The 17,880-nt window shown below is 41.1% G+C and overlaps 1 protein-coding gene across 7 annotated transcripts in view; it reads left to right on the top strand.

Moving 5' to 3' along the window:
• Positions 1 to 17,880, top strand: part of LOC111144676 (arginyltransferase 1) — a 160,687-nt gene that overhangs the window by 80,982 nt on the left and 61,825 nt on the right. For all 7 annotated transcript variants that reach the window (XR_002640420.1, XR_002640419.1, XM_022499078.1 and 4 more), the window contains one exon: positions 683 to 782. Coding sequence is in view for 5 of the 7 variants with exons in the window: in XM_022499078.1 (XP_022354786.1) it covers positions 683 to 782 (100 nt within the window). In the remaining 2 variants the exon portion in view is untranslated. The remainder of the gene's footprint in view (positions 1 to 682; positions 783 to 17,880) is intronic.

Genomic DNA, 17,880 nt, shown 5'->3' with positions numbered 1-17,880 from the left:
AATACAAGTAGTCATTCATGTGGGCGAGTGAGATGAAGTTCTGTGCCCAGATTTATCCGGATGCAAATTAAAACCACTTCAAGCATGGGCATTGCTGACAGTGTCTTTGTTCAGTTAATCCTTGCCTATGCCAACAAAAAGAGAAAAAGTGGTGAGATAGCATAGTTTTTTCCACTCTTTAGTTTTAGGGAGAATAAATATTAGAGTAGCATCTAGATGTAGGAAGGAGTTATACATCATATGCGGTTGCAGGTGTTTGCATGTTAATGGTCATAATAGTCATTCTTCCTGAAACATGTTGGTTTTTCAGTTTTATAAAACTTGCTGCACTGTTTTTCACTTGATAAACACAGCCTTTTGCAAACTCAAGGGGATAATGAGTAACATATTAAATAGATCTATTTTTATGCTGTTTGAATTTCAGATCAACTAATATGCTCAATAAAGTATAAAATGTGAACTTAGATGCATTTGCTCAAATAATTTAGAGTTGTTTATGTCTTTTTAGTAAAAGCTATCTTAAAGTATTTTCTAAAGTTTTTCTGTTTCAACTCTTGAAGTTCCTTAATAGCTTAGCAATTGGTTTTTAGGATTTTATCAGATATTTGACATCAAATTACATATACTTTGAGTATTGGACCTAGATTTAACTGTACCTTCATCTTTATTCTTCTTTTGGCAGAGAAATTGGTTTTACTAGGCAACTTCATCAGAAAACATCTCAACTCAGCTATTATTATATGGGTTTCTACATTCATTCATGTCCCAAGATGAAATATAAGGTAAAGCTGATTTTCATGTGTGTCTGCTCGAGATGCAGTTCGTTGACATGAGTGCTTTCGTGGTTTCTCATTGTATTAACTCGCTTATATATTTACAATGTATATAATGAATTATTTTTAAATGTGTCTTAAACTTTTCATGGAATCTGGCTTGTTCATTGCCTGAAACAGTGCTGGCCACATAGACACTTAATATTTGTTTACTACAGGTTGATGTGTGGAAACAAACCAAATATACAGAGATCCAGGCTCTTCTAGAATATTCAGTAGGGCCCTGCTTACATGGGGTAGCACAGTACACCCACTAGGAGTCTTCCTTGTCTGGGTGCATCCTAAGTCTTCCGCCACCCTCCATTTTTCCTCCCTCCCTTCCAATTTAGGTTTGTTTCCTTTAGACCCAGTCACAGTCCAGAAAAACTGGAGCTCAATGTAAGCAGTGAGGTATTTTCAATAATAAAAATAGTAATAATAATGCGAATATTTGTAAGATTTTTATCAAAGAAAAATGAATCCTTAATATGATTTTTGTCTCGGGGCATGTAGGACTTGGGCTTTGAAGGCATGACGAATGGGTTAATTAAGGAAATCACTTTGCTGCCTCAGAAATGAAGCTTTCTATAGTGAGAACCACAGCCTTTACTGCTCTGACTTTGTAATGTATTGTATTATTGTGAGATTTAACTGTACGTCAGAATTTCCCTTTTAAAAAAGTTTTACCTTTTATGACTGTCTTTAATTAAACTCTTTGATGTTCTCTAAGGATTAGCAGCCTACTGTATGTAAAAACTACAGAGCAGTGTAAAGGTGCAGGTTCCCCACATCCTGCCCACCTTAAAAATAGGAACAGAACACCTTTTGCTCAACTTAGAACGCTGCTTTCAGTTCTGAAGAGGCAAAAAGATGTAAACATGAATCTTCTTCTTAAAACTTGTTATCTTGTGAGGATTGGGAGTATTCTATATGAGAACAGACCAGGATAATGGTTTGGGTAAGTGGCCTGATGTCCAGTAGGCAGATGGGGAAGCACAGGTCAAAGAGAAGGAGCAGACAAGTAAGGATTTGCCGGTGACCTTGCCTGTGACATAGTCATATAAAAAAGGGGGAAACTGGGGCACCTGGGTGGCCCAGTGGGTTAAAGCCTTTGCCTTCGGCTCGGGTCATGATCTCAGGGTCCTGGGATCGAGCCCCGCATCGGGCTCTCTGCTCAGCGGGAGCCTGCTTCCTCCTCTCTCTCTCTGCCTGCCTCTCTGCCTACTTGTGATCTCTGTCAAATAAATAAATAAAATCTTTAAAAAAAAGGGGGGGGTACTGAAGGACTCCGAAGGACTTGAAAGCTATTCTGAGGTATTTATGCCATTGGGAGTCATTGAAGGTTTCAGAGCCAAGAGCATGGCATGTGGAACTCAAAGAACATATTCATATGTATAAATTACCATTTTTAAAAAAAGTTATGGGTATTTTAAAAGCATAAACCAGATTGAAAAGTGTAATCAAACCCCTTTGTACCCATGACCCAGCTGCAGTGGTTTGCGGTCGTCCTCGTGTCTCATCTGTCCTTTCAGCCCTGTTCCTACCTCCATCATCTTTTGAATTATTTTGGAACAAACCCAGAATACCATTTTGTCTGTACATCTTTTAACGGGTATTTCTAAAAGATAAGAGCATTTGGAAAACATAATATAGTCTTAGCATCACACCTCAAAAGCATTAGCAGTATTTCTAAATATCCTCCTCTATCTCCAGTCAGTGCTTATATTTTCTGATTGTCTCATAATATTTTTCTACAGTTTGTTTGACTTACAACCCACACAGGGTCTGTACATTTGATTGGTATGTTTTGTAAATCTTTTTAATCCATAAATTTCCCCTCTCTCTTTTTTTTCCCCCTGTGCAAATGAATAAACCACAAAACTTGTTGATTAACTAAATGTGGGAATGAACAAAAGTGGTTCTAGAGCTTTGAGGTCAGGTGCTGAATGTCTGGGGAAGGGACACTTCCACTGTTAGAACTATAGGTCCTAGAAGCAAAGTTGGCTCTGAAAGAAGAGTGATATACACTGTCTTGCTGGTTTTATGCTGACACGGCCCAAGTCTTCTGGGCAAGGTGTCCTGCTGGCATTTAATCCCATATTTAAGTGTACATTGTACGTAACTTGTGAATTTAATCCTTCAAATAGTTCCTTTATGCCTGAATTATTAATTTAGTTGATAGATCTAAACATTTATACTCTGTGGAAAGAAAAGCATGACTATATTTCTCTTTTCTCAAAAATATTTACTTGGTACTGTTTTTACTAGTGTTTTCTCCTCCGAGCTCATTTTTGTGGTACCAGATCTAAACAAATTCAGGATAGGAAACTCAAATGCTCTAGGTATTGTAGTACAATAATAACACTCAGAAGAAAAGTCTAGCCACCCTGTATATTTGTGTACTTGTGCATGACCCCTTCTGAACAGAAGTATTTTTATCCCAATCTTAGGAACTTGGAGAAATTTCACTTTTTCTTCCCATCTGTAATGGTCACGTTAGTGTTACAGGCTTTTTCCCTTAGTTTTTCCTTATGCCTAAGCTAAAATCTTAATTGCTCTGTATTTTAACCTGTTTCTTTTTTGTTGTTGTTGTTATTCATAGAAATGTTGACCATATTTTCATTACTCCTTTCTCCATATGAAGACTTTTTATTCCACCTCGTTGACTCCAGTCCAGACCAAATGCCCTGTGTTCTTTAGTCTCCCTCCTAGGTTGAGCTCTGCTTGGAAATAGAAGTCTGGCTCATAGCTAGTTGTTACGTAAGAATTAAAAAGTGTTCTCCATACTGTTTAGTCCGTTTGGCTTAATCATACCAACTGAAATTTGTCAGAATTATAGCTTTAGGGTATTATTTTTTAAAATTCCATTTGCATAAGAGATACCCCTGTGCCCACCTGTCGTTTTTTTCCTTCATTCACATAATACTGACTGCATTCCTACTGGAAGTGCAGCAGTGAGCAACACAGGCCAGATCCCTAGACTCCAGGACCTACGACAAGCTAATAAAGAAGACAGATAATCAGACAGGAATAAGCCCTGTGTGATGTGGTAAATACTTAGGAGGTGTGGCTCCTTCAGAGTCAGTCAGGGGGCGCCTTTCAGAGGCATAATGTTTAGACTAAGGTTTGATTGACAGGAAGTCAGCCAGTGGGAAGCTGAGGGGTCATTTCAGGATGAGACCAGAGGACAGCTGGTGTTCTTTTCCTTTTCAGTTGGTGCTGTTAGCCATTTTGGCCGTACTTTAGGATGACCTAAGGAGCTTCTTTTTTTTTTTTTTTTTTTAAAGATGTTATTTATTTATTTGACAGAGAGATCAAAAGTAGGCAGAAAGAGAAGGGGAAGCAGGCTCCCTGCTGAGCAGAGAGCCTGATGCGGGACTCGATCCCAGGACCCTGAGATCATGACCTGAGCCGAAGGCAGTGGTTTAATCCGCTGAGCCACCCAGGCACCCCAATGCTTAGAAGATTCTTTTTTTTTTTTTTTTTTTTTTTTTAATTTATTTGACAGACAGAGACCACAAGTAGGCAGAGAGGCAGGCAGAGAGAGAGGAAGAAGCAGGCTCCCCGCTGAGCAGAGAGCCCGATGCGGGGCTCAATCCCCGGACACTGAGATCATGACCTGAGCCGAAGGCAGAGGCTTTAAACCACTGAGCCACCCAGGCGCCCTGCTTAGAAGATTCTAATGTGAAGTCAAGCTTGAGAACCACGGGACTAGATTAATTTTTTCACTTCCGAGAGCATAATAATGAACTGGAAGGATGATTATTTCTCATTTTAAAGTTGGCTATTTTCTGTTCATCAAATTCAGAATCACTCATATTGAAGAAGCTCCCATCTACACTTGTTATCTGGGTTCTGGAACATTAAAGGCTGGCCGACCGGAGTCTTTCAGCTGGGTCTCCCACCCAGGGGCCTTTACCCTTAACTGATGTCTTGTTTTCCTCTCTCCCGCTGCACGTTCCCCTCCATCATTTCTTAGCCGAGCGGTCACTTGGTCTAGTGATCTATACTGGACACGAAGACTAGATTCGACCACCCACCCACCATCCCCAGCCCCCACCGTCCCCAGCTCCCTGAGCATTCTGTGTTTCTTCTCAAAGTTCAAGTCTGTCTCCTCTGTATACGTTTGTGAGACTCTTGATGTTTATCTTCAACATGTACGCAAGTACCTAGAAGTGGGCCTGCCACACAGTAGGTGTTTAATCTGTAATACACGTTTGTGGAATTAATTAGAAGAAATACTAGTGCTGAGGGTCAAGGAATTCCCTCTTGTTTAACAAGTATTTATTGAGTGTGACTAGGATAGCTTCTGCTTTGCAAATAGGTTAGAGCTTAGTAAGACACACAGGTGGTTCTAAGGGAATACACTGGATATCGTGGGATACTGATAAGTACTCTGATATCAAAGGAGGGTTGTGGTATAGGAGTGTGTAATGATAGTTTGGACAAGTTGCTTAACTACAGCTGGTCATAGTTTTTTTTTTTTTTTTTTTTTAAAGATTTTATTTATTTATTTGTCAGAGCGAGAGAGGGAGAGAGAACGAGCACAGGCAGACAGAATGGCAGGCAGAGGCAGAGGGAGAAGCAGGCTCCCTGCCGAGCAAGGAGTCTGTTGTGGGACTTGATCCCAGGACCCTGGGATCATGACCTGGGCCGAAGGCAGCTGCTCAACCAACTGAGCCACCCAGGCGTCCCTACAGCTGGTCATGGTTTTGAACTGTAAAATGGGAATGATGTAGAAAATGAGATATAGTGTGGTTTTGTTTGTTTGTTTGTTTTTTAAAGTAAGCTCTGTGCCAGTGTGGGGCTTGAACTCACAACCCTGAGAACAAGAGTTGTATGTTCTACCAACAGCCAGCCAGATATATTGTGTTTTGTTTTTGTTTTTTTTTTAATCCCAGTTTGAGAATAGAATCTTCTTGTGCTGACTAGTAAGGTAGATCCTACCTAGCTGGGTGGCATGTACAAAATCATTACTTTTGCTTTTGCTGAGACCTGTCGAAGTTCTGTGTTTCTCTACTGATAAATGGCAGCCAGATTGTTAAGCGGCCTGCTTGTGCTGCTAACCACACTTCTTAGTTTAGTTCAGATGCTGGGGAAAAGCAGAGGCTTCTGCTAATCTGTGCCAATACTGCTTCCCTTTATGAAAATTTCAGGATTGTGGACACTTCCATCTTTTGTTCGGAGGAAAGTGGCACTGAACTCTGCTGGGGTCAGTGCAGCAGAAAGGTGAAGCTCTCCAGAATAATTCGTGTGCTATGCCGCAGGGTGTCTGTTGGTTTTGGCCTTGACCATTGAGGGCAGAAAAAGTCTGAGCTCAGATGTTTGTGGGCAGAATAAAATGACTATTTTGTTCCATTTATAAATGTTTTCATTTCTTCTAAGGATATTTTATTATATTTTCAGCAAATGAGAGCCCTCAGTTATGAAGGAACAGCACAACTGCTTTTAAAATGGGAATTTTTTTTTTAATATTTTATTTTTTATTTATTTGACAGACAGAGATCACAAGTAGGCAGAGAGGCAGGCAGAGAGAGAGAGAGAGGAGGAAGCAGGCTCCCTGCTGAGCAGAGAGCCCGATGCGGGGCTCGATCCCAGGACCCTGGGATCATGACCTGAGCCGAAGGCAGAGGCTTTAACCCACTGAGCCACCCAGGCGCCCCTAAAATGGGAATTCTTAATCAGAAATGTGCTGTTCAAAATTTGTAGGTAGATGTTGGTTCAAGCATGAATATTTCTCATTGCAATTTGAAGGTCCAGAGCTAGACACTAACAAAAGGTAACTCACAGAAAATGAATTGCACACCATCGTAAAATCTCTCATTTTCAAGATTCAGTGAGGGTAAATTTAGCATATAACTGCAGGAATCATTAAAAGTATGTCTTCTTTCTTGCAGCATAACTAAGTGTTTAAAGCATTAGTAAAGGTGTATTTTTGCCACACGGTAAAATACACGTGGAAGAATCTGTATTTCTAGCTGGTATTAAGGAGAAAAGGAATATATCTTAAAATAGGAATATTTTTAATAATTGGGAAGCAGCAGTGTCTTAGGTACCTGGTACCCTCTAGACACTGGGAGTACAGCTGTGAACAGTGCAGATGTGGGCTTTGCTGGTGGGCGCTGGTGGAGGTTCCAGCTGAGGGGGCATGTCGGTAATAATCGCCGAGTGGCACCCAGCGATACAAACTATACCTGAAACTAGAGTAATGTTTCGTTTGGATTTTCTTGTGTAGATTTAGACATGTTAAGTTACAGCCTTCGCCATATCACACACTTACGTAAAGTAGAGCAAATGGCAGTATTTAACAGCAGGTCTGAGACACACAGAAGAGCTGGTTATACCTGCTCTCTTTTTACAGAATCATGAGTTTTGCTGAGGGCGTGCTGGAATGACGGGTCTATCTTGATGGGTAGGGAGGACCATGGCGTGCTAGATGATTTCCAAGGTGTGGGTCCCTCTTCTGTGCCTCTCCCCTTGTATGTGCTCACTGCTCTGTCCGCCAGAAGTAGATTCTGGTTTCCCTGCCCTGACTGGGCTGGCCTTCTGACTTGCACTCACTAGCAGGATACCACGGAGAGAACTCTGGGGGTCGTAAGGCCCAGGCCTTCAGAGGACTGGCAGCTTCCCCTTCCTCTTCGGAGCCAGCCGTCATCCTGTAAAAGGACAGACTGCAGCTGGTGAGAGACGCCACCTGGGAGGCCCAACACCATCTTGGACGTTTCACTCCAGCTGAGCTTGCTGGCTGGGTCCAGCTGCCTGATTGAACCCAGGAGATACCGTCAGAGGAGCCACCTACCTGAGCCGTAGCCAACTCACAGGATCATGAAAAATAATAAATGATTGTGGTTTACAGCCGCTGCAATTTGGAGTGGTTTGTTCCTCTGCAACAGAAGATGAGAACACATGGTATGGGATGGAGATCACTAGATAGAGATGTAGACGTCCCCGTAGAGAGAAGTCGTTCTCTGAGGAGCTGTGCAGACTCAGAATTGACCCTGAAGTGACCCGAACTGATCTGAGAAGTTTCTGATGGCTCAGTGTGAGAGAGTTTTGACACAGTCACCTAATGTCCATATGCAGTCATTACCTAGAGACGTGCCCAACTGACTTATGGGAAGTCATCTTTGTAAGGCATTTCATTTAGTAGACTTGAGCCTACAAAGCATTTCTTAACATGAGGAATTTCGATTTTGCTTCTCCGCTAATGATAATGATGAGCACTGCGAGATGAAAATCAGCATGTGGTCATTCTTCATGGTTTTGTAGATGACACTTGCTGCCGTAAATTTTCTGTGGTTTGCTAGTTTCCCGCAGTTATATTTTTGTGCATGATATCCCCTAAAATGCCTTTTTTATTGAATTCTTTTGATTTAGGTGGTGTTTGTATATGTCGAGGTTGATTGACATAAACATGCCTTAGTGAGATGTGTTTGGTCTGTGCCTGTGCTCTTAGACGTAAGACACAGGATAGTTAGAGAAGAATCAGTGAGAGCTGGAAAATAGTCATTAATGAAAGGAAATGGGCTTGATTATGTCACGTTATCATTGTTCACATTAACTGTTTTAATAATTGTGGTCATGTTAATGGGATTTGGTAACAGTTTTAGCATAACTCAGTGCCAGCTTGGGGGCTTAGGAGCTGGCTGACATGAAGAGAAATTGTATTTTCAGCCTAGAGGTGTTTCTTCCTGGAGGTGTTGCCCTACTAAAGCAGGAGGGGACAGTTCAGCTTTCTGCCATGCTCAGTGATGCCCATCTTCTAGGTCTGCTTCTCTCATAGTTCCAAGGTGGTTGCCACCCATCTGGGCATCGTAGACCATTAGCAGTAGCTAGAATAAGAAAAGAGTAATGTCTTCTCCTGTGTCTTTCACACATACACACACACGCGCACACACACACACTCTCTCTCTCTCTCTCTCCCCCCCTCCCTTTTTTTTTCTTTTTAAGTAGGCTCCACGCCCAGTATGAAGTCCAACATGGGGCTTGGACTCAGGACCCTGAGTTTAAGACCTGAGCTGGTATCAAGAGTCAGATGCTTAACTGACTGAGCCACTCAGGTGCCGCTCTCTTTCTTTTTTTTAACAAATATTTTTAATTGTGGTAAAATACACAGAACAAAATTTACCATCTTAACCATTTGAAGTGTACAAGTTAGAGGTATGAAGTATGTCCACGGGGCTGTGCAGCCATCACCACCATCCATTTCCAGAACTCTTTTCATCTTGCAGAACTGGCACTCTGTGTCCATTAAACAGTAGCCCCCCAAGCTCCATCCCACCAGCCCCTGGCAACCACTGTTCTACTGGTGACTCTGAATTTGACTCTGATAGGCCCATCATATAACTGGAATCATGTAGTATCTTCTTGTGACTGGCTTATTTAACTTAGCATAATGTCCTCAAGGTTCATCCATGTTGTAGCAAGTGTACGAATTTCATTCCTTTTTATGGCAAATAATATTCCAAATTATGTCTATTTCCCATTTGGTTTATGCATTCGTCCATTGACGGACACTTGGGTTGCTTCCACCTTTCAGCTATTGTGAATAATGCTGCTACGAACATGGGTGTACAAATATTTGTTCAAGTTTCCTTTTTCACTTCTTTTATGTATATTCCCAGAAGTGGAATTGCTGGATAGTATGGTAATTTTATGTTTAATTTTTTAAAGACCCACCCTACTGTTTTCCATAGTGGCTCTGCACGCAGATTCTCATTTCTCCACATTCTTGCCAACACTTGTTATTTTCTGGGTTTGTTTGATAGTAGTTATCCCGATGTGTGTGAGGTTGTCCGTTTCTTTTTTTAAGATTAAGGGAAACCTTAACAAGAAGCCTCCCAGCCCAGTTCACTCATTTTACCTGTCAGAGTTGTGCCTCTCGTGTGTTCTTGAGCCAGTCCCTGGCAAGGTGGATGGGACTGACCTTGTGCAGCAGGAGGAGTTGCTTCCTGGAGCACGTGGCGCTACAGATGGTGAACACCTGAACAGGTTTTCTCTTCATTTGGCCTAACCACCAGTATGTCTTGGAAACTGAGCTGTGGCTTAGTACTTATTTATTTTATATATGGATTATATCATTTATATGTTATATAGTTTGTACGTATGTATGCACACAGTATTATTATATGTGCTTTTAAAAATCAGGTTGTTGGTTTCAATCTATTTGGCTTATTTTCTGAATATTTTTAAAATGGATTTTCCTGTGTTTCCAGAATGTTTAATATTTACATGCAAAGCTTAGTTCATATTCTCTATTTTGACCCCTTTCCATACAATTCAAAACTGCTTGCCTTTGAAAGTAAAAATCGGAGCATATAGAAACGATGATAGGTATAATTTTTAAAATCTCTTCTCCGTGCTGTCTTGCAGAGTGCTGCTGTAAGGCTCTTCTGTGATCTGAAAGAGGTGTTTTGACTAAATCCTTATCCAGACTTGTATGCAGGCCAAGGTAAACAGTGATTTCAGGCAGTCTGCTTTGGTAGCATGACATGGCCAGACATCAGATAGTTGAAACACCAGAATGGGTTCGGAAATGTCAGGAAAGAAACAAAAAGCTAATTCATCTGTGATTAATCATTCTTCAAGTCAGTGCCTCAGCTTAATTGTGGTCATACAGCACCTCTGAAATTCTGCAGGAGTTTGCCTAAAAGAAGGCAGTTGGCATCACTGTTACAAAAGTACCTACAGGAAAAAATTGGGGTTTATTTACAAAGCTACATCTGCCAAATCATGAGCCGTTGAAACCCCCAAGCTCCCACGCTTTCAAAGTTTCCTGACCAGACAAATTAGCAAATGTTCTTTTACTATGGCACTGCAGCCCCGGGTGATGCATTTGGGTACATGTAGTAGTGACTTTGCTGCCGTTGGTCGGAAAGAAATACAAGTGATCTCATCGCTTACCCACAGCAGAGGACACAGCTCTGGAGTTTGTGATTCAGCATCTGTTGTTTGGGATGTTAAATGTGTGATGAATTAGACATAGTCAGTAGAAAAAATGACCACAGAATAATTTTAGTAAGGGATTTTGATGCCTCCTACAGGCAGTGGGAGGTAAAAGAATTCACATGCTCATCACAAATTCTTGTTTCTAAAATTGCCCCATGTGGAAATTTGCTGCATCAGAGTCAAAAGGCAATTCCTTAAGAGCCAAGTGTTTTAAGCTACTTATTACAGATGAGAAAATTGAAGCTCGAAGTGCTTAACTTGCCCAGAGTTTGAATTAACTCACATTTTTAAAAGTATTTTATTTATCTATTTAAATAAACTCTGCACCCAATGTGGGGCTCAGATTTATGACCCCGAGACCAAGAGTCACATGCTCTACTGACTGAGCCTGCTAGGCACTCCTCACATTTTCATTTTAGTAACATAAGGGAGAGTTTGGAATTTAAATTCATATAAAAGGCTTTATTTTTTAGATTTATGATGAGTTGCTTGTAACTTTTAATTTTGGATAATTCTGTAATACTTTGCATAGTAGTTAAAGGTAAATGTTAATGGGGGATAAAAGCATATTTAATCATGTGCCTTTCCCCATCCTTTTCCTCATTTGTGCATCCACAGTAAAATAGAAAGCCTGGTATAATGCATGATTCCTTTTTTTTTTTTTAAGATTTTATTTATTTATTTATTTATTTGACAGAAAGACAGAGCAAAAGCAGGCAGAGCAACAGAGAGAGGGAGAGGGAGAAGCAGGCTCTCCGCTAAGCGGAGAGCCCGATGCAGGGCTTGATCCCAGGACCTTGAGATCGTGCCCTGAGCCCAGGCGCCCCTAGTGCACGATTCCTAACCTTTGAAAAACAGCAGCCATCTTTGGAGCTTTTGGAAAGATACTACTACCCGAGCTGTGCCCTGACCTACTGAAAAAGCAAGTCTGCTGTCCTCCTTCCCATAGCCCCCGTTCCCCCACCGTCAGGCGCTACTCTCCTCCGTGCTCTGGAGCTTCCCTTCCTCCTACCTCTGAAAGGTCTTGCGCTTAGCTCTGTGCGTGCCGGCTGGGGCTTCCTGTCCAGACCACGCTCCGGCTCTTTCGTGAAGCCATTCACTGTATTCGCCCACTGCCGCCGCCACCAACCCCACGCCCCGTGTGCCGAGTGAAGCTGGAGGCTGTCTTTCTGATCCTGTGAATTCTGTGTTCTCTGTAGCTGGGCTTGTACCCCAGTTGTTTGTAGGTATACATGACCAGTCCGTGTTTCCGGAGGGCCTCCTCCGTATAAAAACATCCTGCTAGATGCCGAGGCAAGAGGAATATGATCAGACATGCTTCCTGCTTGTCAGGTCCCTGAGCAAACCATGGCTGATCTGTCGCTGTCCTCGGTGCCCAGCACATTAATTGGCACGTAGAAGGTGCTCAGTGACTTTATTGACATGCATTGCCTGTGGAAGGCAGGCAGCTGTCTGATGAGGGAAGCAAAGGGAGGCGGTACGTACATGAGAAGCATGCAGGCATCTGGCTCCTTCACAGGCCTCTAATTGGAACACCGGGCTTAGAAGAAATGTAGTCAGGCCTGCCTCAGTGGTCCAGTTTGTATCTTCCAAGAATTGTCTCTGCTACCTAGCTGCAGTGTTTAAAAAAAAAACAAAAACTTTATTGAAACATGGTAAGCGTACAGAAAAGTGCACGTTCTTAATTGTACAGCTTGATAAGTTTTCAGTGACTCCACCTGTGCAACCAGCACCAAGATCCAGAGCCAGAATATTCCAGCCCCGCTTAAACCTCTTTCATGCTCCCATTGATTATGAGCAAACCCCGAAGATAATCACAGTAGTCTCTTCTTGCCTGTTTTTATACGTTACATAACTAGAATCACTCAGTGTATTTTATTTTGTGACTGACGTGTTCCATTCAACAATCTGTTTGTGAGACTTATTTATGTGTTGTGTGGAGTGATAGGCGGTTTATTCTCATCGCTTGTATTCGAGTTCTCCTGGGGTGAACTCTTTCTAGGTTTTAGCTAGTGTAAGTGCATCTGTGAGTTTGTTTACATGTCTTTGGGTGAGCATATGTATTTCTGATGGGCATAGAGCTAGGCATGGAATTGCTAGATCGTGGGTTTAGTTCATACTGCCCATAACTTAAGTGAATGTACCAATTTACTCTGTTGCCTACAGCATGGTGGTAGTCCCAGGTGCCTCCCATCCTCCTAGTGTCATGTGGGAGGAGCATTGTGGTTTTAATTTGCATTTTGATGTTGAATGCCTTGTCATAGGTCTGCTGGCCATTTGTAAAGTGTCTGTCCCAAGTCTTTTGCCCATTTATCTGTTGGGTTGTCTGGCTTTTATTTGTGGAAGTCCTCCCAGCAGTCTGGGTGGGAATCCTTTGCTGCGTGCGTGTTTTACAGGTAACTTCCTCCACTTGGCTGCTGGCCGTTTTATTCTCTTAATGGTATCTTATGATGAGAAATTCTTAATTTTAATGTAGTCCAATTTATCTTTAGGGCCTTTGTGTCTTGTTCAAGAAAATTTTGCCTATCCTATGTCCATGGAAATATTTTCTTCTGCGATTTTTATAGTTTTACCTTTCACACTTAAGTAATTGATGGGAAATGTTTGGTATATATATAGTTGTGCTAAGGGTCAAGACTGAATTTTTTCCCAGATGGATCATTACTTTTAGTTTCTTAAGGGCACTGCTTGCACATAACCAGTTTAATTAGTATCTCAATCAGGTGAACTCTGCATTGTTACATTTGTACTGTAACAAACTGTCTCCGCTTTCCCTTTTTCAGACAGCCTTGATTCCATTAAATTAGAATACCTCATTTAACTTTAGATTTCTCCCTGAAGAATGATACTGGCCAGCCTGTTCTTAATTTCAGTACTGAAGGGTATGCAAACGAGTCACCTGCTCTTGGACATTTCTTCCAAATAACTTAAAAAATAAAAGATGTGGAGATGCAGAGCATCTCTTCACTGAAACAGGATGATGTTTTGTGAAAATTCAGTTACAAGAATGATTAAAACACAATGTATTTAGTATTAATATTACTAATACTTGTAATATCAAACATTTACCATTTGTTGGTCACATCCCATTTTCTCATTTACCTTATATCATTATTTATTGTATGTACATTTATTTAGTTATACAGAAGTTAAAATTTTTTTGTGTCACCCGGTTTATTAATCCTTTTCCTCTTGGGGTGCCAAGGTGGTTCAGTCACTTGAGCATCCAACTCCTGATTGGGCTTAGGTACTCTCTGTCTCTGTGTCTTTCTCTGTCTCTCAAATAAATAAGCAAATCTTAAAAAAATAAATAAAAGACCTTCTCTATGCCAACATATTAAAACAGTGATATCCTCCCTTTACTCCTCTTCACCTTGCAAAATTCAGCTCCTGTTTGCTCCCACTCTGAAACCTTGCCTAACGGCATTGTATGGTAAATACATGTTTTCCCATCTGTTTGTTTCTTTAGACTCTAAGCTTCTCAAGAAGTAGAGTTTGAGTTCATTTTTCATTTAATTTTAACAGCAGTCCCTGACTTATAGTAATTGTTCTGTAAATCTTTGGATGAACAGATGGATGGTAATATGAGAATAATGACTGATTTGATTATTGGTTAGAGGGAAAGTGCATATCCTTAAGTGGTATCATTTGGTATTTCTACAGGATAGATCTTTTTATGATTTCAGCAATATTAAAGGTAACTTTATTAAAAGATTGTTTAAGGGACTGAGAAAGTTATGTTTGAATTGTCACATAAATAGTGAAGATACTTTTGTGTTGCATATTTCTACAAATTGAAAAAGCATTGATTGCCAATAATTCATAACATTTGTAATTCTGAAATAACCCTGTATAAAGATACACATGGTTTATATTTGAATTAAAAGGTTTGTTTTTAAAAAGATTGATTTAGAAATGTATCCAATTGAAAAAAAGTTCATTATATGTAAATCCCTTGAAACAACAGTATAGTCTTTTCTAGTCTTGATAGTTGTGTTATGTAAATTTACAGTCTAAACACTATTTTTAACTAACATGGATTTATTTGTTTCATGACCTAACCTTAGCTATGATGGGGCAATGAAAGGCTTCCCACTCTGAGTTCCTGTTCCCACTTGCTCTTAAACAGTGGTTCTCTATTGAGCAATTTTGCCCCGACCCCTGCCCCATATCTAGAGACCCTTTTGATTGTCCCAGTGGGACAGTGGGGGAGGGGTGTGCATGCTACTGGCATCTAGTGGGCAGACGCCCACGATGCCACTAAACATTCTACACTATACACAAGAACTCCTAGCATCAAAGAAGTCTCTGGCCCAAAATGTCCCTAGTGCCAAGGTTTGGAAACCCTGTTTTAACGTTACTTACTTGCCATTGAAGTCTGTAGGGCTTCACAGTTGCTGAGTTACCATGGGTAATTTGACCACTGCTGTCAAAAAGGAATTGCCAGAAAGATTAATTTGGGGTTCACCATAATGGTCTCAAAACAAACTATCCTGTATGACACACCAGAGAGAAGTTTCTTGTGTCTAATTCCTAACCCTGAGCCAGCCATATACTCATTGATGACCCCAGGATTGTCTTAAGTTTTCTTTAAGGGGTTTATGGGTGGCCTTCCTGTCAACTTAAAGATAATTTAATGTTTCTGTACAAGGAGATACATCTAGCAAATCCGACATCTCTCGGAAGGAGCAGCATTAACAACAAATAAGGTTAAAAAATTCCAAACTGTGGTGCTTTCTTTTTCTAGTTCCAACATGCATGGTAGGGTCTGTCTTTGGTGTTTATAAATCATTCTGTTTTCCTTGCTTTTATTTTATTTTATTTTTATTTTTTTTAAAGATTTTATTTATTTATTTGACGGAGAGACAGAGAGAGAGCATGAGAGGGGAGAAGGTCAGATGGAGAAGCAGACTCCCTGCTGAGCAGGGAGCCTGATGTGGGACTCCATCCCGGAACTCTGGGATCATGACCTGAGCCGAAGGCAGTTGCTTAACCCACTGAGCCGCCCAGGCGCCCTTGCTTTTAGAAATAAAAAGAATGTTGACAGCTTAATAATAGCCAAGTGAACTTACCCTAGCAGCTAAATTTGTTCATTTTTTTTAGTACAGACAACACAGTGTTGGCATATACGTTGTAAGATGGGACGTTATACTCACTGTCAGCTTTACTGGGATAGAGGCTTGGCACATTCTCTGTTCATGTGCTTCAACCTAGCGTGTTCACAACTAAGCTGTTTCAGAGAAGCACTGATGTAGTATGTGTTTAGCGACTGTTTATGGTTGAGTATTCTGCCGAGGTGTCGGTGCTAGAATGAAACCAATTCCCACCCCTCCCCCCGTGTCTCTATCACGGCACAGATCTTCTTTCCTTCTTACTATAGCTGTAGATGTTCTCTTGGTTCTTAGGTCTTCCTGTGTAAAAATCAGGCAACTGTAAGATTTTTTTATGGAACACTTTCAAAAGCTTTATTGTCTGAGTTTGTGTATTAGCTAAATTGAAGCAACCTCGAGTAGTATAATTATCTTGGCTGTAGAGCACTAAGTTGAAAATGACCACGCTGGGAAGCAGAGGAAGCCCTGTATCCATTGCTGGTGGTGGACTGCCTCACTCCCTTCCGTCCTATGTCTAACTCCAACCACAGAACTGTTTAAGGATGATTTATACTGTGCACAAAACAGTTTTGCTGGAAAATCTGTAATTACCTTCTCACAGCTCTCTTAAATCCAGATTCCTTTGCTTGGTCTTCAAGGGTTCCCTTTTCTTCCAATTGTTCACCATTGGCCTTCAGACACACCTTTGTCCACCAGGATATGCTTCATTCATTCTTTCTTCATTCTCCATTCATTCATTCATTCATTTTTCTTCTTTCTTGTAAAATGCAATATAAATGTAAAACTCCAATAGTCTATCCTATGCTACCTTTACTGTTCTTTTTTTGGCATCCCTTCAAAAAAAAAAAAAATATATATATGTATGTATGTACATGTACATACATATATATATAACTTAATCTGTGGCCCATGTGAGGGTTTGTACTTATCTTCCATTTTTTTCTATTATGTTTGTTTTGCCTAGTGAAGTCCATTGCCCTCAGATGTACACCATGCCCATACCCCTTTTCTGAGGGCACTTGTTGTAGACTCTACCAAAAGAAATGCATCCTTTGAATTTAGGTCACCATTCTTAGTGACTGTTAAAACTGCCATCATAATCACTATTAATTGGACTAGGCATGGGTGCCTGACTGAAAGGGAGTCAGTCTTGGGTGGATTAGGGTCATGTGGGGCTCAGCATTAAAGCTTTGCCCACTGAATAGTGGGGCACCAAATTGATGAGATCCTCTTTTAGAAGGAAGTTTGGATTGAGACTGTAGGGAGGATCAGTGCTTAGTAGGGATAGTCCTACAGAGTGCCACCCAGAGACACAGTGACCGAAGCTCAGAGTGAGTTTAAGGCTTCCTAAACACAGGTCCATAAAGTTTGAATTGTAGGCAGACTTTTGTCTATATGCACATTTATCTTGAGGAGAGAGTCCTTGGGTTTCTTTCATCTGGTTTTCAAAGGGGTCTGTAAATCAACAGATATCAAGATGAGAGGGCAGTGAGATTAGGGGGAGCAGAAGCAGAGTCAATGAGTAGCAGATAAAAAAACAGATTAGGGCCTCCTGCTGCTGAGGTGACATGATAACCTCTTTTTAGACCTGCTTGCCAGGTCTTGAGTTATGACCTGTTATCCGTGAGGCCTTCATCTGGCCTGGATCTCCTCCTCTGCCTGGACAGCCTGGCGTTCTCTGGAGCCTGACCCCACATGGGTAATATTTCTACCCTCAGTTTCTGATGTGTCTCCCTAACGTGTTGTGTTCCCCTACACCACTTACTGGATCACCTGAGTCAATTTCTTTGTTTCTTCAGGGCCAAGAGCCAAACTAATAAACGTGTCTGCCAGCAGCATGGGTGCTGTAGGGAGGCCAACAGCTGTGCTGTTTCCTTGGGTGCTCAGGATTGTGGTCAGTACCTGCTAGGCGTGTCCACATGAATAAAGCACTTGCCCACCCAAGTTTGAGATGGAGAATAAGAAGGGAAAGAGCTGGTAAATTATTCTGTATAAATAGAATTAGATAA

Source organism: Enhydra lutris, unplaced genomic scaffold (assembly GCF_002288905.1).
Source record: "Enhydra lutris kenyoni isolate GAN:26980312 unplaced genomic scaffold, ASM228890v2 scaffoldscaffold12, whole genome shotgun sequence".
NCBI lineage: Eukaryota > Metazoa > Chordata > Mammalia > Carnivora > Mustelidae > Enhydra > Enhydra lutris.
Note: the sequence above shows the minus strand (reverse complement) of the source record. Positions and strands in the feature narration are given on the sequence as shown.